Below are 23,681 nucleotides of genomic sequence, written 5' to 3'. Positions count from 1 at the left end.
GTACAAAGAGAGAACGTGTATCCAGAAAGGGAAAGACGGACGGCGACAGCTTGGAAGGAACTGTTTAAGGGGATTGGGTGATAATGGAGAGTATCATGGAGAAGAATCATGAGTCCTCCATGGGCTGGAGTGCCTTCAACAGAGGGAAGGTCATATCGGACGGACTGAAAATGAGGGAGAACAAAGCGGTCATGGGGATGCAGCTTTGTTTCCTGAAGACAGAAGATGACAGGCGAGTAGGATCGTAAGAGGATCGACAATTCATCCCGATTGGCTCGAATGCTGCAGATATTCCAGTGGATAATGGACATAGGGTGAACAGAAAATGGAGGAATATGACCAAGGGTGCTGTCAACTCAACGACTGCTCAGAGCTTGCGACCGACAGCATGGAATGGTATTCAGTCGAAGGCAGAAGATCCTGATCCATAGGTTGGTCAGGAGCAGCTCCTGCCACCAGCGATCGGCCGGTTGACTGACCACCAGCAGTGCGCCTCGGCGACACAGAAGACAGCCGAGGGCGATTTCCGCCAGGTGGTGCTGTAGATGGGACACGCCTTGGCAGAGAAGGAGAGGAACTGTGTTTCTTCGTAGCCTTCTTGGAAGTATGATGTTTAGATGAAGGAGGAACTGATGGTTGTGAAGTTGCGATACGTAAAAACTCTTCACGAGTATGCTCTTTTTTCGAAGACTTGGCATCTGACTTTTGGGCTCGAGATTTAGCAGAACCCGACGAAGGGTGAGCCATAGAGTGGGCAGGCGAAAGTGGTGAGGTTGAACGGGCGTTCTTTGCGCTGGCCGATCTGACGACCGTGGTACTAAAGGTGAGGTCGCAAGTCTGCATGGCCGCCTCCTTTGTTGGCCGAGGAGAAGCAAGGACAGTGCTGTATTTTCCTTTCTGAGGCACGGTGGGCTGTCGACTGGCGAGTAACTTTCGAGCAGCAAAGGTCGACACCTTTTCTTTCACTCTTATTTCCTGGATGAGCTTTTCGTCCTTAAAAACGGGGCAATCTCGAGAGGAAGCAGCGTGGTCACCCATACAGTTGATGCAGCGAGGGGATGGAGGTGGCCAAGCACCCTCATGGGCATCCTTGCCACACGTAACACATTTGGCCGGATTGGAACAGGACTGGCTGGTGTGATTGAACCGCTGACACCGATAGAAATGCATAGGGTTTGGGACGTAAGGGCGAATGGAAATTATCTCATAGCCTGCTTTGATTTTTGATGGGAGTTGAACTTTGTCAAATGTCAAGAAGACAGTGCGGGTTGGAATGATGTTCGTGTCAACCCTTTTCATAACCCTATGAACAGCTGTTACGCCCTGGTCAGACAGGTAGTGCTGAATTTCTTCGTCAGACAATCCATCGAGGGAGCGTGTATAAACGACTCCACGCGAGGAATTTAAGGTACGGTGCGGTTCCACCCAGACAGGGAAGGTGTGGAGCAGAGAAAAGTACGCAGCAATTTTTGAGCCTGGAGGGCACTGTGTGTTTCTAACAACAGGGTGCCATTCTGTAATCTGGAACAAGACTTTACAGGACCTGCAATTGCGTCGACACCTTTCTGAATAATGAAAGGGTTGACCGTGGAGAAGTCGTGACCTTCGTCAGACCGAGAAACAACAAGGAACTGTGGCAACGATGGAAGAACCGTCTGTGGCTGAGACTCAGTGAACTTACGTTTGTGAGCAGACATAGTGGAAGGTGAGGAAACCATTGCGGAAGAATCCCCCATGATTACCGGCGTCTCTGATGGCGCGCTCCTCCCTTGTGGGGGCCCTCACCGAGGGCACACCCGCCTTAGGTGATTGTTCACACCTCCCGACAAACGGACGGAGGGACCAATCAGCACTTTCGGAAGGTATCAGCTCGGATAATCACCCCTCCCTGGACCTGGCCGTTACCAGGGGGTACGTACGTGTCCTACCTGTCTACCCGGGGCGGGGAATTACGCGTTACCCCGTCACTGGCTACGCATGGAAGTGCGTGGGTCGGCCTTCAGACATGCACAGGGAGGAAAAAAGAGAAAGGGAAAGGAAAGAAGAGGGGGTCTCAAACGCCGCAGCGGAGAAAAGGGCAAGGAGAAGAGGGAAGGAAAAGAGAAGGACAGAGGAAGGACGAGGACTTGCAAGTGTAGAAAGCAAGGAATTTGGAACAGTTTCGAGCGTCCGTCTCCGGATGTAGGCACAAACCATACTCCCAGAGGGGAAGAAAGGGAAGGAAAGAGCCTGAGGTGAGGGGGGGGGGGGGGGGGGGGGCGAAGATGGGGGACGGGGAAGGATGCGGAAAGGGAAGGGAAGGTATGCAGCCCGGAAAGGAAGGAGGGCCACATTAGCTCGGGGTCCCGTGCTCGCTACGCACGTGTCCACAAAAGAGTTGTGGACCCCCTGGGGGGCCATAACTTTTTGTGTTTAGGGTTATCATAATGAACCCATTTTTCATCTCTGGTCACAGTCTGATGAAGAGATCCCTTCCATTTCTGCCTCTGAAGCAACTATTCACAAACACACAAATGCTGTTCAACATCTCTTGGTTTCAGCTCACACGGGACCAAGTTCCTTCTTTCTGAATCATTCCCATAGCCTTGAGATGTTTTGAAATGGCTTGCTGTGTCACTCCCACTAATCAAGCCAATTCTTCTTGAGTTTGACATGAGTCTTCACTCAGCAGTGTCTCCAATTCTGCATCTTTGAAAACATTCTCTCTTCCACCACTATGCCAGTTTATGACATTAAAATCACCATTCTTGAAGGGTTGAAACCACTCAAGACACGTTCTTTCACTAATAGCATCCTTACCATATGTACTTGAGAGCATTCGATGAGACTCAGCTGCTGATTTCTTCATATTAGAATAAAACAGTAACAACTCCCACAAATGATGAGAATTAGGCTTTTAAACTGACATTTTCAGTTAAGAACAACTTTATTATGCAGACACAAACTGACTAATGTTTGAATGAGATTATGTTGAAGAAGGTCCAAGCTAATTGCCTGATGTCTGCGATCTGTTTCTTTCTACCGCTACTTACCATTGATACCACCTATCGGCAAATGGCACAAGCAAAGTTGTACACCTTGTAGTATGTCAAAACATGTTAAGAAAATTATTGCCAATTGTGACACACACCAAAGAGTAAAGGTGAGCAACCAAACTAGTCAAGGTTCGAATGCACCTGAAAAACTATTAAGTCTCATGGCTGTTGATCTTTATGGAACCTCCCACCACATCAAAACAGGATACAATTACATTTTGGTGATGGTAGAAATTTTCTCAAAATTTATTAAACTCCTATTGGGAAAGTCACTAGCCATGTAATTGCATGACTAGTTGAAAACAAGTATATCCCTACAGTAGGTAAACATGAAGCCATATTATCAGATAATGGGTCACAATTCATTGCAAATAATTGGAGGTATATTATAACAGTACAGACTCCCCCTAGGACTCATATGAAATGTCTGGTACCACCTTTTTTTATATGCATCCGGATAGTTATCGGACAATTCAGCGCTTCCTAAGGCCTTGTATCTGTATCTTTATATGTATCATTTTGTCCTATTTGATAAAAAGCTTGATATCCATTGCAAAGGTATGTGGAATGTTCTAGAAGGACATGCATTGTCGTAATTATCAGTGGATTGTTGTCATTGATAAAATTATGTACATATACTAAATTAAGTAATCAATCAAGAAACTGGAGTAATAAGTCCTCAGCAATAAATAACTAGAGACTGCAGAGACGTTAGCATGAAATCAATGCTTCTAATTAACAAAATGGTGATCTAAAAATCCAGTAACGGAAGACCTCACTATCTTGAGAAACAGCTTAAAAGTTATTACCAAGCAATGTATTTTCATTTGTTATTTATTTTTATGTCTCCCTCTGTAATTAATATTCTTTGTAATTATATTTCTAATTATCTGTCCAACTGTTTACATCTCACAGTTTTCCAATTTCCAGAATTTGAGGCCTTATTAGTGCATTTTATGTATATAATTGGATAAAGCATGAGCTCTGTAATACAATTGTATGTTAGTAACCAAATGCAAACTGTAATTAATTACATAACTAAAATAATACAAGAGACAGTATTGTAATTAAAGTTCAGAATGATTTTCTTATGGAAAACTAAAGAGATTACTATAAAAGATTGTCATTCAATATTGTATTTTATACCTTATTTGGCTGTAACATCAGTTTCTTTACATTTTGTAAATTTTGATTGTAACATCAAAATTGTACAAAATTAATAATGCTTTATTTTGGAATTTATTGTCAAAATTCTATATAAAGCTATGCAGTGATGCTGCGATCAGTCAGTCTTGAAGTTACTTTTGGAAGTCAAAGAGATCAGTGAAGTCTGTCTGTGTTTTGTTTACATGATGAGTGTGCAGTTTGGATGTCAATGTGAATAAATTTTGTGAAGCATGAAAATTTCGCATTCATTCATCAATGGACCAGGCAGAAGAAACTTAAGTTAAGTAACATTCAACATGAATCATTACAATATGATTCAAAGAACAAAAATTAAACACATTTTAATATCTGCCTACAATTCATCCAGTAACCCAGCAGAGAGAAGCATGTGAGAGATTGGGAGATTGTGTAGAATATACTGTAGCCATAAACATACATCTGGGATTGAAAAAACTGCAGATTTTGAAGATGCTATAAATAGTTTACAACACTCACATACAGGTTTTCCCCCTTTCAAAGTTATGTTTAATAGGAAGCCACCAAATTTCATAAATGAATCCATAGATTTCCCAACTTTTACACCAATTTCAACCAAGGAAATGAGGCTAGGAAAAAGAGACATGTCAAGAAAGTGAAAAACACTCAGATAAATCTTGGTGACTTGGTCTTTGTTAAGACTCATGAACAATCAACTTAAGAAATTCTTCCATATTTACATTGGACGCTTTGAAGTAGTTGAAATTCCCCAGACCAATGCATACAGATTGGTATACCCTAAGTCCAGAAAACTCCTAGGTTTGAGAAATATTACTGCCTTGAAAGCTTACATCCAAAAAACTTAGTTTTCAAATTTTGCAGAGGACAAGTAGGGAGTCCCAAGATTTGTCTGGAACACATCAGTGGTGACATCACTTACTCTTCTTTCTATCCTGCCATTAGTGTGCAAAAAGTTAGGTAGTATCTTCAACTGCTTTAGATTTTGGCTAATGTATGGTTAACATTTTGAGTAGAAATGTTGGTTAACAGTCGTTTTTGACAGTAAATGGGAACATAAAGCCTATGCAACACTGATTATGTAAAATTTCAGAGATTTAACACTTATTTGATTATTTTCTGAGTGTAAAAGTAATGCAGGAGGATGTTATTCTGTTTGTAGTGAAAAAAAGGGTTTTTCGATTATACCAAAAAAGGTAAGGTAATGGAATTTTACAAAATGTACAAGTATATCAAATCAAGTAAGTCACCTCGTATGAAAGAAGTGGGAAGTTTGTGCATCTACTTCTCACTTTAAATCACCATCAAAAATGTTAGAACATGGCAACTTGTGTGAAAGGACCTGATAAAATGGGAAATTTAAGTCAAAAACTATAGAAGTAGTTATGTGTTGTCCTATCAACCATACATAACACGACAAGGGATTTACTCTGAGACATTGGAATATGTTCAAATATCCAATGAAGCAAAATTTGAATGAAAAATGGTGAAGACATGGAAAATTCACAGCTTTACTAGTGCTGACCTGCCGCTGCATCTTCTCACCTACACAATGAACCTTCTACGCCGGGTGAGCGTGAAACCAAACTTCATTACTTTAGTTGAAGTGGTACATACTGTCGATTGAAGTTTTATTTATGTAATTATCATATTTAAAGTTATTTTTAAATGATTACGAGAGCTAAGGCATTTAAGAGTATGGAAAATTTACAAGAAGTTGGAGAAACTCAAGACCCAGCTACAGCTATGAGACTTAGCAAAGAAACACCTGACTGGGCTGAGTTGGTAAATTTAATCAAAGATCAAAGTGTGACTCTAAGTAAAGAACTAGGCTTGGTAAATTCTCAATTAAGTACCCAGAGTGAAGCTTTAAATAGTCAAGCGACAAATCTAGGTTACCTAAATGCCAAAGTTGACTCACAAAGCAAAGAATTTAGTAATCTATGTGAGGGCATGGGTGCTCTTAAGACTGAATTTTATGCTTTAAATAGTAGAGTAGAGAATTTAAAAATAGATTTAAAGAATGAATTGACTAATTCCTTGACTATTCATGTAAATCAAATGTTTACTGACCTTAGACAGAAACAGAATGACAATTTCAAAGACTTATCAAAAAGGTTAGATTTTAACACTGAGGACAGATGTAATAACATGGAATCCGAAATTAATGAAAAGTAGGATCTTCTGAAAACGTGTGCAATGTTAAGTTTAATTCTGTAAAGCAGGTATTGAATATTTTGAAAGAGAGTGTAGATAAGAATAATGAATTAACACCGATTATTCAATTGCAAATTACAGGTGTCAGTACATGAGTAGATGATGTAGAAAGAAATTTCAAACAGAAAATAATGAACTATCATAAATGTAAGTAGCTTGGAGGAACAATTTGAAGAAATTATAGATCGAAAAGTTAACGAGAGAATAACATCTGGGTACGTATCGCCTATTCTGTCTTCTGAACTTAGTGATACCAGGAAGGGTATAGACGACTTGTGGAGAGAATTCAAGCTTACCCAGGACAAAGTAGAAAAAAGGGTAACTTCACCTAATGTGGTATTAACTAGTGAAGCTGTGACTGATTTACAATGGGGAACTAATTTAGGGTTATCTAGACAATTCCCTAAATTTAAGCTGGATGGAGGGTATATCCGTCCCATTTCTTAGAAAGGTTTAACCAAGCACTACCAAAAAAATTGGGAAGATTCTAAAAAAATAGAATTTGCTGTGGGGTACCTTCTTGGGGAGGCCTGAGAATGGATTACAGTAAATATTGAGAATTTTTACTCTTTGGAGGACTTTCAAAAGAAATTTAAAGAAAATTACTGGTCTTTCAGTGCAAAAGAAAAGTTAATATCAGATCCATGGGTCCTGGGTAGAGTCATCTAGCCCCCAGGGACATTAACATTTTGAGTTAACAGGCGGAGTGACAACCATCAGATCCCGAGTTGTTTTCTGTGTTTCTTCCAAAATAGTCTTCCTGCACCGAATCCCTTTAAAATTTTAAACTATTCTGTCATGTATCCTTTAAAATCTAGAACTATCCTGCTTATAAAACCAAATATGACTATAAAATAGATAACAACTTAAGAAAATCACCAAAAAGAAGTGATTTCTAGACAAAATAAACTGAATAGATTATTATATTTATGCAAAATGCAATAAGATGTGACTAGCTGAACAATTGTTATATTGTAGTGTATTCATTTTTCTATTTTGTATAGAGTATTTTATACCTTTTATGAGATGTGATACAGAGGGGAGGGTTTGTATAAAACTTTGAATGGGGTGGGTATTATAGATAAGATTTACATGAACAGATAAATCATGATTAACACAAAACACACAGCACACCTTTCAAACAACCATCTCAAACAAGTGTGCCTGATTCTTCATCATTTGGCGTTTCCATAGGGTTGCTAGGATTTACTTCGGGGACTTCGATGGTGAAGGTGGGACAAGTCCGTTCTGTAGGAGATAATTTAACACCAAACCACCTCCGCCATCTCACGCAAGTACCTGAGAGGTATGGATCCTGGGGAATGATGGTGGAAAGGGTTTCATGTCTTCAGGGCTATCTTCTTTCTCTTCTTTGATCCTAGCATCCATATCTATTTTTTCCTTTCTTACTTCTCATTTGAGGACCTGTCCATTTTTCCCTCTTTCCATATTCATAAACTTGTCACTGAAGTCCTTCTTTATTAGCATGGTTTCTAATAATCTACATATTACTTTAGATAAGAAGGCCAAAGAATCAGACTACACAAACATACAATTACAGACTAGAAAGCCTGTCATGATGTGAGAAACATTAAGTGTTGTAGGGGAAAATGTGGGTACATCTAGAAATATTCACTTGTATATAGGAAGTTATGACTGTTCTAAATCAAATATACATAAGGAAAATGTGTATATAAACTATGAAAGAGGCATGAGCAAAGAGAGAAAATGAAAATAGGAGAGAACGTTAACCATGGTGATCAATAAGAAATGTCAGTATAATAAATACTCTAATGAATTGAAGGACAGTGGGACATGAATAGTATATGTTAACATAATACCTATTGAAAGTATAAAAGTTGATAAGTAGATGAGGACTCTGGGGAGTAAATGATGTATTAAAGAATAAATGTCAAGCTTAAGATATAAATCTATCTTTACCAGAAAATACTTAATTATGTTATACACAGAAATGTATACTAGGGTAATGAACCGTGAGGCCTACTCAGAAATGATAATGGGGGCGTACTGAGCATTCACTAAGTATAAAGGGCAGGTGTACCTATGTGGAGATAGAATGACCTGTGGCCTAAAAAATAGGGGTGTTTTATAAGTGGCGTTCCTCCCAGAATGGAAAGAGGAAGTGCTCTCATTAGGTCAACCAACAAGTAAGGAATAGGTACTGATCCCAGGAGAAGGTGACAGTATTGTGACAAAAATCACAAATTTCATAGGATTTATTCTGCAAAGTATAAATTCTATGAATGACTAGCATTATTATGTTTTGTAGAAATAAATGAGTGTCCAAAAGAACACTTTCAGTTCACCCAGTGTTCCTCCAAACTACAAAAAAATGAAAATAGTGAAAATAGAACATACTAGGAAAAAGGTAGTACAGAAAGATAAGAATAGAAAATATATCACTCTTGTGTCATAAACACCTGAAGTTTTCGATTGAAAAGCAAAATAAAGAAAAGAGAAACAGTCCTCACAATTCCTAAATATTAGAAAAGCTGACTAAAACCACAGGTCAAAGTAAAATAAGAATGAATAGCGAAACAGGAAGTGAAAGATCATTCACAGTTATTGAAAGAAAGCACATGTATACTGATGAAATATAAAGTGTTATTATGTGCAATATTAGTTGCATAATGATTATGTATAAAATATTGTTTGTTTAATCTGGGGTGGGGGATATGTAGTGATTCGAGAATTTCTGTGTGAATTCTAGAACCACTCAGGCTTCTACCATCTCGAACACACGATGTTCTAGATATGAGTGTGGGATGGTAAAATCCTACCTACTGCACATCACATATTTGTGTGTGCTGGTTTAAAGTCAATAACGAGAAGAAAGTAGATGTGGCAGTTGAACGGCACCAACAAGTACTTGTCAGGCAATCCATAGATGTTTTAGAGGAAGAACCATGGAGTTTTTATGCATCTCTGTGCCTACTGTGACATTGACTATTGTTATGTGAAAGCAGAACAGATGAAAAAAGTAATATTGAAAACTCTTAATCTAGTCTTGGTAGAGGCAAGACCTATTTTATGATTCATGTGAAGCAGAGTTGTGGTTATTAAGCCAGCTCTTTTATAAATCTAATTAAATTTGTTTCTGACATTGGATGGAGCGAGTGACTTACTGGAAGTCATATATGTATGTGGAAAGTAAGGATTTTATTCCGTATGGAGTCCAAATATACTGTGGGTTGATGAAAAGTAAAGTTTGCATATCTACTTATTTCACAAGTAGAGAGAGAGGCTTAAATATTCCCATACCTAGCATCAGTCTACAGAGATGAAGTCAAGAGATTTTTCCAGCTGCCAGCTAGCCAGCAAAGAAGATCGGCTGCGAATCTCAAGTAAGTCACCTCGTATAAAAGAAGTGGGAAGTTTGTATGTCTACTTCTCACTTTAAATCATCTTTAAAAATAGAAGCTATAACCAGATGGAGCAATCTGAAGGAGGGCAGTGAAGGGGGAGGGATAGCAGGGTAGATGTGGGGGAAGAGAAGAGTGCCTGATGGGATGTGCAGGGCTAGAGACTGCCAGCTGCAACATCGGAAATTGGGCTGTGGTGGGGAGGGGAGGGGGGGGGGGAGAGGGAGCAGAGAAGTAGAGTAGCAGGGAAGGGGAAAGGATGGATTGATACATTGGCAGAGGATGCCATACAAAAGATGCGGGGAGAGGGGGGGGGGGGGGGGGGGGGAGGGGACAGCAACTGTTGGGTGAATGGTGTAGGTGTGCGGGGACATTAGGTTACCATACATAGGTTGAAGCTGAGATAATTTCAGGGGTGGAGAATATGTTGTAAGGACAATTCCTGTCTGTATAGTTCAGAAAAGCTGGTGGTGGAAGGGAGGATCCATATGGCTCAGATTGTAAAGCAGCCATTGAAATCTAGCATGCTATGTTCAGCTGCATGTTGTGCCAGAGGGGGGTGGGTCTACTTTGCTCTTGGTTCCAGTTTGGTGGCTATTCATTCTGATGACAGCTTGTTGGGTTTAGTGATATATGGTGAGATTATTAAGACATTTTGATACTAAAATAGTCTGAGATGAATGTGATTAATGCATAATTATAATTTAATACACTCCCAGTTTCACACATATCTGACCTGCCCATCAGGCTAAAACATTCACAATAGACTGTGCATCTGATCTTCTTAGTAAAACCTGCTGAAATATAACTGGATCATCACTTTCATAATACCTGGATGAGCCAGTTACTCAACAAATCCCTTAAAATTTCATTCCTAATAACACAAGAAATAGGGCAGATGTTTCACCAAACTTAGGAAGTTGTGCCACATCCATACTTTCATCAAACAGAAAGTAGATTTGCAAGTAACCTAGCATTTATCCTCTTGTTCAAATGTAAAATACAATCAGTTTAAATGGGGCAATCTGAAACCTGTATTCCACAGGCACCGTATATTGGAGGGTACTCTCATTGGAGTATGCTATACATCTCACTGGATTATGCCCTCTTCTTAGCTGAGTGAGGAGTTTGATCTCATTTGAGTGGCTAAGGCGAGGCACAGTAAGAACAAGTATCTGGTTTAGTCAGCCAGGACTTTCTGATAGTCACTCCCAGCAAACCTTTTTCCCATCAGTGCGTGTCTATTTACATTACAGTAAGGTGATGACATATAGGGGCCCAACACAGAGTCACTCGATTTTTGGTAAATGCACGTCTAGCTGACACTTGTGATTTTTTAAGTAATCCTCAAGTGCTCTGGTACCGAGAAGAATGAAACTATCTTCCCCACCCTTTGTAGTTGGATAAGGGATATTCTTGGCACTATCCCAGAAGACCATTCCATAAAAGAACAGTGAGTGAAAGGACATTAAATTAGTCAGCACCCTGGTCTTCAAACTGACAAATGAATGAAAGATTCTCCAAAGTGCTGAACAACCTATTCTTTATTAATTAATCAGTGTGTTGATTCAATTACCCCAAGGAGTTTTACACATATTGTCTTATAAGGTGCATGACTATAATGTTTATTTCTAGCAATAATCATGTCACTTTCATTTGTTTGAAATTATATTAAACGAATCTTTGTGAGTTTAAGACAAATTATTATTTGGTGTGAATTGGACTGTACAGTTATCATTTGAGCTCTGCACAATATGACAGATTGTGGCCCTGATTAGTTGTTGTTGTTGTGGTCTTCAGTCCTGAGACTGGTTTGATGCAGCTCTCCATGCTACTCTATCCTGTGCAAGCTTTTTCATCTCCCAGTACCTACTGCAACCTACATCCTTCTGAATCTGCTTAGTGTATTCATCTCTTGGTCTCCCTCTACGATTTTTACCCTCCACACTGCCCTCCAATACTAAATTGGTGATCCCTTGATGCCTCAGAACATGTCCTACCAACCGATCCCTTCTTCTGGTCAAGTTGTGCCACAAACTTCTCTTCTCCCCAATCCTATTCAATACTTCCTCATTAGTTATGTGATCTACCCATCTAATCTTCAGCATTCTTCTGTAGCACCACATTTCGAAAGCTTCTATTCTCTTCTTGTCCAAACTATTTATCGTCCATGTTTCACTTCCATACATGGCTACACTCCATACGAATACTTTCAGAAATGACTTCCTGACACTTAACTCAATACTGGATGTTAACAAATTTCTCTTCTTCAGAAACGCTTTCCTTGCCATTGCCAGCCTACATTTTATATCCTCTCTACTTCGACCATCATCAGTTATTTTGCTCCCCAAATAGCAAAACTCCTTTACTACTTTAAGTGCCTCATTTCCTAATCTAATTCCCTCAGCATCACCCGACTTAATTAGACTACATTCCATTATCCTTGTTTTGCTTTTGTTGATGTTCATCTTATATCCTCCTTTCAAGACACTGTCCATTCCATTCAACTGCTCTTCCAAGTCCTTTGCTGTCTCTGACAGAATTACAATGTCATCGGCGAACCTCAAAGTTTTTATTTCTTCTCCATGAATTTTAATACCTACTCCGAATTTTTCTTTTGTTTCCTTTACTGCTTGCTCAATATACAGATTGAACAACATCGGGGAGAGGCTACAACCCTGTCTTACTCCCTTCCCAACCACTGCTTCCCTTTCATGTCCCTCGACTCTTATAACTGCCATCTGGTTTCTGTACAAATTGTAAATAGCCTTTCGCTCCCTGTATTTTACCCCTGCCACCTTTAGAATTTGAAAGAGAGTATTCCAGTCAACATTGTCAAAAGCTTTCTCTAAGTCTACAAATGCTAGAAACGTAGGTTTGCCTTTCCTTAATCTTTCTTCTAAGATAAGTCGTAAGGTCAGTATTGCCTCACGTGTTCCAGTGTTTCTACGGAATCCAAACTGATCTTCCCCGAGGTTGGCTTCTACTAGTTTTTCCATTCGTCTGTAAAGAATTCGTGTTAGTATTTTGCAGCTTTGACTTATTAAGCTGATAGTTCGGTAATTTTCACATCTGTCAACACCTGCTTTCTTTGGGATTGGAATTATTATATTCTTCTTGAAGTCTGAGGGTATTTCGCCTGTCTCATACATCTTCCTCACCAGATGGTAGAGTTTTGTCAGGACTGGCTCTCCCACGGCCGTCAGTAGTTCCAATGGAATATTGTCTACTCCGGGGGCTTTGTTTCGACTCAGGTCTTTCAGTGCTCTGTCAAACTCTTCACACAGTATCATATCTCCCATTTCATCTTCATCTACATCCTCTTCCATTTCCATAAAATTGTCCTCAAGTACATCGCCCTTGTATAGACCCTCTATATACTCCTTCCACCTTTCTGCTTTCCCTTCTTTGCTTAGAACTGGATTTCCATCTGAGCTCTTGATATTCATACAAGTCGTTCTCTTATCTCCAAAGGTCTCTTTAATTTTCCTGTAGGCAGTATCTATCTTACCCCTAGTGAGATAGGCCTCTACATCCTTACATTTGTCCTCTAGCCATCCCTGCTTAGCCATTTTGCACTTCCTGTCAATCTCATTTTTGAGACGTTTGTATTCCTTTTTGCCTGTTTCACTTACTGCATTTTTATATTTTCTCCTTTCATCAATTAAATTCAATATTTCTTCTGTTACCCAAGGATTTCTACTAGCCCTCGTCTTTTTACCTACTTGATCCTCTGCTGCCTTCACTACTTCATCCCTCAAAGCTACCCATTCTTCTTCTACTGTATTTCTTTCCCCCCCTGATTAGTATGTTTGCATTAAGTAATGTTACCATTTTTGAGCTATTAATCAAAGTGAATGGGTGTCATTTATGTAGATTAGGAACAGGTTAGAACTCAGTATCAAATTATGTGGGTCTTCACATTCTATATTTCCCAGTTCTGAGTTTAGTTTTACTTTTTGAGTTCCAGTTTGTCAACATGACCATCTGATTTCCATTTAGAAGTCCAGTGTTCATCCATGCAAGAAGGCTGCCATTAAAGACAATACTTTTCAATTTCATAATTATAATTTTATGAACCAAAACAACCAAAAGCAGGTTTGTTCAGGCCACTAAGGATCTGAAACACAACCCAAGACTGCTCTTCAGGTCACTAAGTAGTCAAGAGTACAGACCAAAGTTGATGGAGATCTGTCAGTGTGCTCTGAAGCATTACTTACGTTGTTCACATGTTGGTGTATTTTTATTCCATTGCCCATTGCGACAAAAAAGAATATTTTCACCCTTAAGTTCATATCCAGGATCACAAGTGTACCGCAAGATAGTTGTACCCTCCTGTATAGGTTTACCAGGATCAGGTGTACATGACTCACATCCCAAGACTGTATATGTTCCATGTTCAGTGGTTGCTGGATACAAGCAGGGTCTATTGGAACATGTGAAAAAGATTATGATAGTTAGGTGCAGTACAGTATGTGGAAATAATTCTTAAAACATAAATGAATTATTACCTGTCACCATCAATGCCACTGCCACAAAGAGCACGTGCTTCATCACTCCCATCATTGCAGTGACGTCTTCCATCACAAACACTTGATGATGCAATACAAGACCCAGACTTACACTGGAACTCATCAGCACTGAAACAGAAATTTATTTGTCTTACAGAAGCATCTAAATTGAGTTTATTAAAGTCACTGCAAACAAATTTCTTGTATCACTATGGTAACATACAATGAACAACTTACAGTAAAAAAGAAAACAAAAAATGTTCATATTCATGTACTACTTACAACTGTCAACACGATGTGACTCAAACAGATTCAAGCAGTCTAAAAACAAATATACTTGTCTTGAATTTTTCTTTTTTAGTCATATTTGCTTATACTCATTTTTGAAATTTGCCATTTATTAAGTCTTTTTTCCCAGCCAAATATTTGGCCACTACATTCAATTAATTCTTCCTAACTGTCACTAAAAACACAGGGGTAAAAAGAAAAGAATGAACCACTGCAAGCAGACCCACTTATTTATGTAGGCAAGTACTGCTTACTCCACCACCAGACATCACTTATACCAGATCAGCTGTCAAAGAGCACAGAAATTGTTAGGGTACTGATAAGCAGTAACTTTTTTGGATATAATGATAATCCAACCAATGTACCGAAATCTTATCCAAACTTTAAAATCCCACAACCCCACCCCATAGGTTTCCTTCCAGTTAATTGATGTGATGAGTTAAGGTTTATTTCCTGACAGTTTGGAATGTGCAGTACCAATTTTCATTGACAAAGGCGGCAATAAGCGAGTGAACTTTAATTATAGTCCCACATAACTCCTCTCCATTTTTTTCAAATATTTTTGAGAATCTAGCTTATAACACAATATTGGATCACCTTTCTGAAAGGAAAGAAGTGCCAGCTTCTGTACTCTTGTAAAAATAAGTTGTTTAGATTGTAATATTAGTTCATTTAGTGCAGATTTCTCAGTAGTTAAATGTAATACTGTGTTTTTATGCTTACTATCAAATGTCTCACTTTTCTTTGTGCATTGTTCCAGACAACTTGAAAATATCATAAAGTTTTGTTGTAGTCTTATTTTTGTTTACAATTTCACACATTAAACTTGGAGAATCTCATTTATTTGTTATTTTTTATATCCAGAAATTTCACTAGAGTGTATCCCTTCTTTATTTACTTTATATTTCTGGAATGTAGCATAAATTTAAATTGTCTGACTCAGAAACTTTGCACTAGTAGTTTGTTTACACACAATTGCACGTAGGTCTAATTTTTGTAAATATCTTTTCTTGTTTATCATTAGTTTAACTGGCTTAATCATCCTAAAGTACTATTTTTATCATGGGTGAGAAGTGAACAACTTGCAATAGAATTGTTAGTTCTGGGGTTGAGTGTGACAGGTGCTGTAGATTTGTCCATTGGGGTGACTCTAGTGGTGTGGGAATTGGGGAAGTAAATGAGGCTGATCTGTGGTTTTGTTGGCTGTGTAGTAGACAGGGGAAGATAATGAAACAGGAGGGGGAAACTGCAGTCCTTCAGGCTGAATTATGTGGGGTAGGAAAGATCTGGACAGAAAGGGAGTCGGGAAGTGGCAATAGGTATCATAAGGAATTGACCTTGAAGTTCATCTGAGAGCTTTATGGTGGATGTGAAAGGTTAGTTTGACTTGTTGCTTCAATAAGAAACTGATGAGCCTCAGATATATGTAGGTATGGACAGCGCAAACAAATTTTCAGCAGCAAATTGGAAAGTATGAATGCAGCGAATTCAGTAAAGATAAAAAGTTTTTTTTTTATGTTGTTCTCATGCTAGAAGTGTAGACCAACTTTTGTAGGATAACCTAGGATCAGAATACTGAGTCATCAACTTGTTATTCCTATTGCTGGTCTGGGGCATGTGACAGAGAAGTTAGGATCAAAATTATTGAGGTTTTGGGGCCACTTGTTGACATACTGCCTGATAGCAACACTGGATAGAGAACACGAACATAATCTATGGATGTATAGAGTGCCTTCTCAGTACACACCATTTCCGTGATGTCATCATGATATAAGCTAGCCAATCAGATGCCATCATATGGGCATTAAAATGGAAGCCTTGCCAGTTTCATGACAGTCAGACGTAGCCCCCAATGACACTGATGTAGACAATCATTAGAAGCTTGGGGTTGTATCTGAATTTGAGGTGGCAAGTAAACTGAGAACTTTTTAAACCATTATGGTAAACATTTGTTGACCCTTTTTATCCTGGTAGTGGAATGCTGGTTTGCAATGTTGTTATTGTTACTATTGAACAAGTTGTATGCATGTTATGTTGGTGAAGTCAATTTTTGAAAATTCTTTCCAAATACCACAGAAAAAACAGTGGAGCACCTAGAAAACATGGTCTGATGTGAATGTAATTTCGTAAATATGCATACTATGGGTGGGTATGTAAATGATTGGAGTTACAAACAATGGAAGTTCCAGAAAGGAATATCAACATTGCAGCTAAATTGTAGAAGGAGAGTATAATGAAGTATTCTTGTACTTTGTTTTCAAATATTTGGGATTTTCCTGCTTGATACCACCAGCAACATGTTACAGACTTTTTACAAGATTATAAGATTCCAATTCAAGCTGTAGAGAGGAGAGTATTGTCTACGTGGAAATTATTTATACTTCTGGTTGTGAATAGCTGAGTCCATCCTAAATTCAGTCCTGTTATTAACCACCTTTAGGAAGAATGTGTGTTGGCATGTAAGTGTAACAACCCATAGGTCCCAGAAGAGGCTTCTGCACAATGTTCTACTGTCAACTTTATACAATATTCTCATTCCACACTTCTGTAAAATAAACGCTTTCTGTATCTACATCTACACTCTGCAATCCACCTTATGGTGTGTGGCATAGGGTACTTTCTGTACCTCCATCAGTTCTCCCCTTTCCAGTTCCAATTGTAAACAATTACTCGGAAGAATGAATGTCAGTAAGCCTCCATGTGAGCTTCAATCTCTCTCATTTTACATTTGTGATCTTTTTGTGAGATATACATAGGAGGAATCTATTTATGGGTGATTCTTCCTGGAACATAGAGACTCAGAACTAATGATAAACAACACCGTAATGCACAACACCTCTCTTGTAGTATCTCCTACTGGAGTTTGATGAGCATCTCTATGACACTTTTGTGCTTTTTAAATTGACCTGTAACTAAATGTGCTGCTCTTCTTTGGATCTTATCAATTTCTTCTATTCCTTCTATCTGGTTCTGTTCCTAGACTGTCAAGTGGTATGGGTACTGCTCAAATGAGGGTTTTGTGAGTTATCTCCTTTGTGGGTGGACTACACTTACTAAGGATTTTTCCAATGAATCTCAGTCTGACATGTGCCATACCTGTTATTAGTTTGTTATCATTCCACTTTAAATCTACCCATATCCATACTCATACATATTTTGTGGATGTGACTGCTTCCAATGATCATGTACTCATTCAATAATGCATCTTTCTGCCTACCTATGCACCATACATTACATTTGTTTTTCCTCATTATCTGAAATAACCCAGAAGATAATGCCATAGGACAGAACTGAATGAAAGGACGCTAGCAGTCCCTCCTGCAGGTCAACACAGTGAGACATTTATGAGAGCAAAGCGGTCAGAACTGAGTATTTTAGTTATCTGTTCCACATGCTGATGCCACCTATGTTTATTATCTACATGGATACTCAAAAACTTCAGACATGGGCCCTCATACAGTGTATACCCATTGATCTCTACTTCTTGTTGCTATAAGTCATTTGTAATTGTATGAAATTTCATAAGACAGGTTTTTGCAGGATAGAGGTTATGGGGTTTTCTATGAACCAGTTGTAAGTCCGTTCCATTATTCTCCTGGGTGTATCTGGTATGGACGTACTTGGACCTTGTAATGCATCTAAGATATGGGAGTTCATTTCTGTGTTCAATTTGACATTTTGCATACATAAAATTTTGATAAATCAATTTAATAAAATATCAACTTTGTTGAAGTTTCAAGAACATACCTTCACCAAGGAGTCAAGCAGTATATTGCTCCCTCCTATGTATGTCTCGCAAAGAGACCATGAGGATAAAATCAGAGAGATTAGAGCCTACACAGAGGCATACCGACAATCTTTCTTTCCACGAACAATACGATACTGGAATAGAAGGGAGAACCGATAGAGGTACTCAAGGTACCCTCCACCATACACTGTCAGGTGGCTTGCGGAGTATGGATGTAGATGTAGATTTACTTTTGAATAGGGATGCCATCAATAATGAATTATGTGTGTGGTCTTGTTGCACCCATAAAACCAGTTATTAGCCCTTTTATTTTATTATTTTTTATTTAACTATTTGACAAGAATACAGAACAGTTATTTTATTTTGAAAGTATAATTTCTTGATTTCAGTTTAATATAAAAAGTACATATATTATTTTTATTCAAATAAATCTTTGGAATGTATTGTCTCTGAATCTTAATATCTTCAACTTGGTGTTGAGACCTTACTGCTGTGAAATTATTAAATGATGATGACTATGAGGTTGTGAGTAGACTCTGTAAGGATTTGTTGATTGGTCAGGATAGTGAAGTGTTCTAACTTATGAAAAGTCTCTATAATTGTATGATGAAAGATGATGTGAACACAGAGAAAAGTGAATAAAGCTAGGAATTGTTAGTTCAGTCATTTGCTTTATGATAACCTGAGACCCATGTATTAATGCCAAGATTAAAAATGAATATGGAGACTTCCTGCAGATAATGGAACGACTTTGAACAACAGTAAAGTAGATGATCCAGGCATAAAAAAGTTAGTATTTCCTACCCTTGAGAAACTAAAATATATTGCAAAAATACTCATAAATTATCTTGAATAAACAAAAATTCCATTTGATTCCTATGTAGTATCTATGTTACAAGGGGGAATACCCATATATCATTCTCTGATTCTTGGCATGGTGAAGTAAAGCTGATAAAGGTGCAGGTGCCAACACTCAATAGCTTTTGTGAAAATGACAGTCAAACTTTTGATGCAACATCATCAGTCCACTTGTGCATTGTAAAACCAAGTCAGTTTGTAGCACAGTAGTTAAGAGCACAGTTTAGAAATTTTGCACCACATGTTCGAATCCAATCTCATGTTTCATTGTTCTTTTGTTGTCGCAGATGTACATCACATTATTATCTCTTGTGACATTGTGAAATACAATGGAATTACCAACAAAAGAAATAAGCATTTCAAATCTTATTCAAAACAGAGTGTATCATCACAAATCATATACAATACAATATAATTAACAGTAACTGAAAATGAAAAACATAAAAATTTTAGTATGTAAGTTTTTACTTTTACTTTTACTTTCATACTTCAAGAGAATCAGTACATTTGTAGAAACATTCAAAGCATAAAAATTCAGCATATCACAAGCAATGTGTGAAGGCACAAATATCAGTGTCCCTTTTTTTGTGAGAATATCATTTGAAAACAACTTCACTACTTTGTGATGATTTTGTAGCAAACTACCCATATCTAAGCATTTTCTCAAAAGCAGCTGGAGCCCGGTATTGATTATGGATCAAGATTTGTATTTTAATTGCATCACTTCTACTTGTGATTTCTCCTTGCTGTGTGATGAGAGTAGGGCACTTCTGCAATCAGCTAACGTAATTCTTTAACTCTCAGTAGAAGTATATGTCACACGGCTAATATAATGGCATACACTAAGGAGAAGCTACTTTCAATGAATACTTCAGTATCTTGATTTCATTGACAAACAGCCTATCATATAAGGAGGGATTGTTTTGCCCAACCCACAAGTCAATAATGTACGGAAATGGCTGTATTTTTACTTAAAGTTGCTTTACTTTGTCCACTAACTGGTGATGGGTTTCGTTTGTAAGCTTTCCAGATTTTGTGGCTGTTGTGTGCACATTGCAGTGTAATTCCATTGATTGGTTTACATTGTGATGGACTTGAGGACCAAATTTATCACTAACTTCTGGAGACAAATGAAAATTGTTGGTCTTTCTGGAAAGTGTCAGTCCATGTCAACAGTGATGATAAAATATGTTTTTAATAAGAACTGAAGTTTTTATTTCTTTTGCCATTAACTCCATTTTATTTAATGATATCATAAAAAGTACTAGTGTTGCATACTTCTGTAAAAACTGAAGAAAAACAGAATGTAAGATTGAATCTGAACACAGGGCACAAAATTCCAAAACTGTGCACTTAGCCACTGCACTACCAACATACTTTGTTTTATGCCACACGAGTAGCCTGATGAAGTCACATTGAAACTTTTACCATAATTTTCTCACAAACTATTGTGTGCTTGCACCTACGCCAAAAGAGGTGCCCCTCTATTTTTATCCTTCTGTCACCATGCCAGGTTTTGATTGCATCAGAAAGTGACCAATGGCAGGTTACCCTTTGTTGCATTATTGCCTTACTCTCATTATTCACTAACAACTTTTTATCAATACACTTGTGTCATTAGCAAACACAGTTTTTGAAGAATCCTACACTGTCTCCAATAAATCATTGACATGGACTAAGATCAGGGGTGGGTCAAGCTTCAAACCTTGTGGTACACAAATTTAATGTTTCCTCACTTTGAATTCAGTCTCATTCCTGTCATACAGGTCATTTTTTAATGATCTTCTGTTATCTACTGTTAAAATAAGATTCCATTTGTGCAAGGCGAAGACCTTTAATTCCATACCATTTTAGTTCCCATAGTACAGTTTTGTGATCTACACATTTAAAGTGCTTGTAAAGATAACAGAAAATTCCAACAGGGTAGATTTTGTTCTTTACTAGAACTGAATTTGTGAAACTATACAAAAGCCTTTACATAGCCAAACGTATCTGCCATTTCAAGGTTATTTTCAGAAATATGGTTCAGTATCCTGTGGTAAGCTAACAAGAATGAGCGAAATTGGCTTATAATTAGAGTTCAGTTGCTTAACTCCTCTTACACATATTTGTGTTACTACTGTGTGCTGCATATTTCAGTCTTTTAGGAAATATTCCTTGGTGCATTTATCAATTATATAGGTAATTCTTGATCTATGTAAATGATATTAAATACTGTACTATAAATTCCAAAATTGTTCTGTATGCCAATGACACGTCCATTGTATGTAAAAAGGAATCATGTAATGAACTAGAGGTCGAGTGTAATAATGTGACAAAAGAAATTTTTCAGTTTTTTAATGAAAGCCACTTAAATGTAAGCACCAGTAAAACATGTTTGATGGAGTTTAACAAAAGTAGTTTGAATAATGAAATTAAATTATACATGGGCAACGAATTGGTAAAGAAAGAGTCTAGTGTAAAATTCCTTGGTATAACAATCCAAAGCAACCTGAAATGGGACACACATATTGACTCTCTAGCAACTAAGTTGTCAAAAAATATATTTGCAATCAGTACTATTAGCAAGTTCTGTAGAGACACCGTAGTTCTAAAGACTGCATACCATGCTCTTTTCTCCTCTCACGGACTACGGTATTGAAATTTGGGGGGCAACAACCAAAGCTAATCTAGATAAGCTACTCATTCTTCAAAAAAGGGGTGTGAGAATAATTTGTGGAGCAAAATATAGGGAATCTTGTCACAACTTGTTTCCAAAAACAGAGGTGTTAACTGTTATAAACACATACATTCTAAAAGCCATATTGTTTGTGAAAAGACTGCACCCAAACACTTATTCCGATTTCCACCAGTACAATACTAGAAATAAAGAAAGATTTTACATTGGCAGCCACAGAACAGCACTTTACAAAAAGGGGCCTCAGTATGCAGGTATAAAATTAGCTAATGCACTGCCTAGAGCAGTCATGGCTCTTCCTACAGTTAAACTGAAACATCAGCTTAAGAAATTTTTAGTAAAACACCCTTTCTACAGATTAGAAGAGTACCATACTTATATGAAGAACAACAAATGCTTTGAGAAATTATGTGAATAGAAATAAGTAAACACCTTATTGTAATTTTGTTGTAAATTAATGATGTATTCAGAAGAATGTGTCTCATGTATTGAACAAATAACTTTAATCATTACTGTTTCTTTGTGCATGTGCAGTGTACCATTCGGTGTTGAATAAAGCTAATATTATTATTATTATTAATTCATGGTTGGTGCTACTGAGTCAGCACATGATTTTAGTACTTAAGCTGTGATACTATCACAGCCAAAATTATTTCTACTTTTTTAGTGACCTAATGATCTTTGTCATCTCTCTAACAAATGAGTTGGCAAAACTGATGGTAAACTACCTGTATAATTAAGTTTATTGGTTCTGCTGTTGACAAACAACTTTTTGTCCCTGTGGTTTCAGCTATTGTTAGGAAGAATTCTTTGAATTTAGTAGCCAATGATTTTAATTCAACATCATCTGTCTGCTGCTACTACCATCTGGGAATTCAGTATCAGTAGCACTGCAAAATTGATTCATTTCATGATTAATAATACTCCAATCTGTCCTCAGATCATTCTCAGAATTAAGAATGTTTTGCACTTTACAAAATCAGAGAGATTGTTTAGTGCTATATACAGGGTGTTTATAAGAAGTATCCTATCCACCAATGCCAAAACAAAACTTTTGCATTGCTTATGATTGCTCAGGGATTTGCATCTGTCAACATGTGATTACTGTGGTAATCTACTATCCCACCTCATGTGAATCCTGTTTCATGTATTAAAATGCAAGCTGTGAACTACAGATCTTCAGCACTCCTCTTTCGAATCCATTGGCAGAACTGTAATATGGCATGATGAGGTGGTCTTGCAACCTGAGGGCTTGCTCACACTGAGAGGGTACAGTAACTACGTGTGCAGAACTGACCACATAGGAATGTGGTTTATAATGTTATCACCACCAGTTCTTTACACACTTACTTCAGAATCATTATCTACTCATCAAAACACTCACTCCTCATTTCTGGTCCACCAACTGTGTGAGGTCTACTGTGATTTTTTGTCATAATCAGAAATGACCCTGCATCTCCAGTTGATGAAAGCATGCAGACGTTTTTTTTCGACAAAATATGTCATTGATGACATGATTTGGCATAAGCAATGTAGGACTGTCAATTAACACCACTGGTTTGACTGTAGCAGAATACTGAGTCTGCCACATGGAATAATGGGACTGTATTTCCCTTTTTACATTGTTCATACCCCATGAAAATACTCACTGATCTTGTTCTTGTGTCAGCACAATTTCTACACACACACACACACACACACATTTTCAAAGAAACAGTGCACCTTGAATGACTAGAGATGGGCAGGACATGTACGTTAGTACATTCTGCAGAAATGAACAGCATTTGAGTTCAGCATGTGATC

General features: G+C 37.8%; 1 protein-coding gene across 1 annotated transcript in view; it reads right to left on the bottom strand.

The window, feature by feature from the left end:
- The window catches only part of LOC126412178 (modular serine protease-like), a 328,117-nt gene that overhangs the window by 157,660 nt on the left and 146,776 nt on the right, over positions 1-23,681 (bottom strand). Inside the window, exons 5-6 of the mRNA XM_050081661.1 lie at positions 14,308-14,436; positions 14,017-14,222 (exon numbers count right to left, since the gene is read on the bottom strand). Of these exons, the coding sequence (XP_049937618.1) occupies positions 14,017-14,222; positions 14,308-14,436 (335 nt within the window). The remainder of the gene's footprint in view (positions 1-14,016; positions 14,223-14,307; positions 14,437-23,681) is intronic.

This window comes from Schistocerca serialis, chromosome 7 (assembly GCF_023864345.2).
Source record: "Schistocerca serialis cubense isolate TAMUIC-IGC-003099 chromosome 7, iqSchSeri2.2, whole genome shotgun sequence".
Classification (NCBI taxonomy): domain Eukaryota; kingdom Metazoa; phylum Arthropoda; class Insecta; order Orthoptera; family Acrididae; genus Schistocerca; species Schistocerca serialis.
Note: the sequence above shows the minus strand (reverse complement) of the source record. Positions and strands in the feature narration are given on the sequence as shown.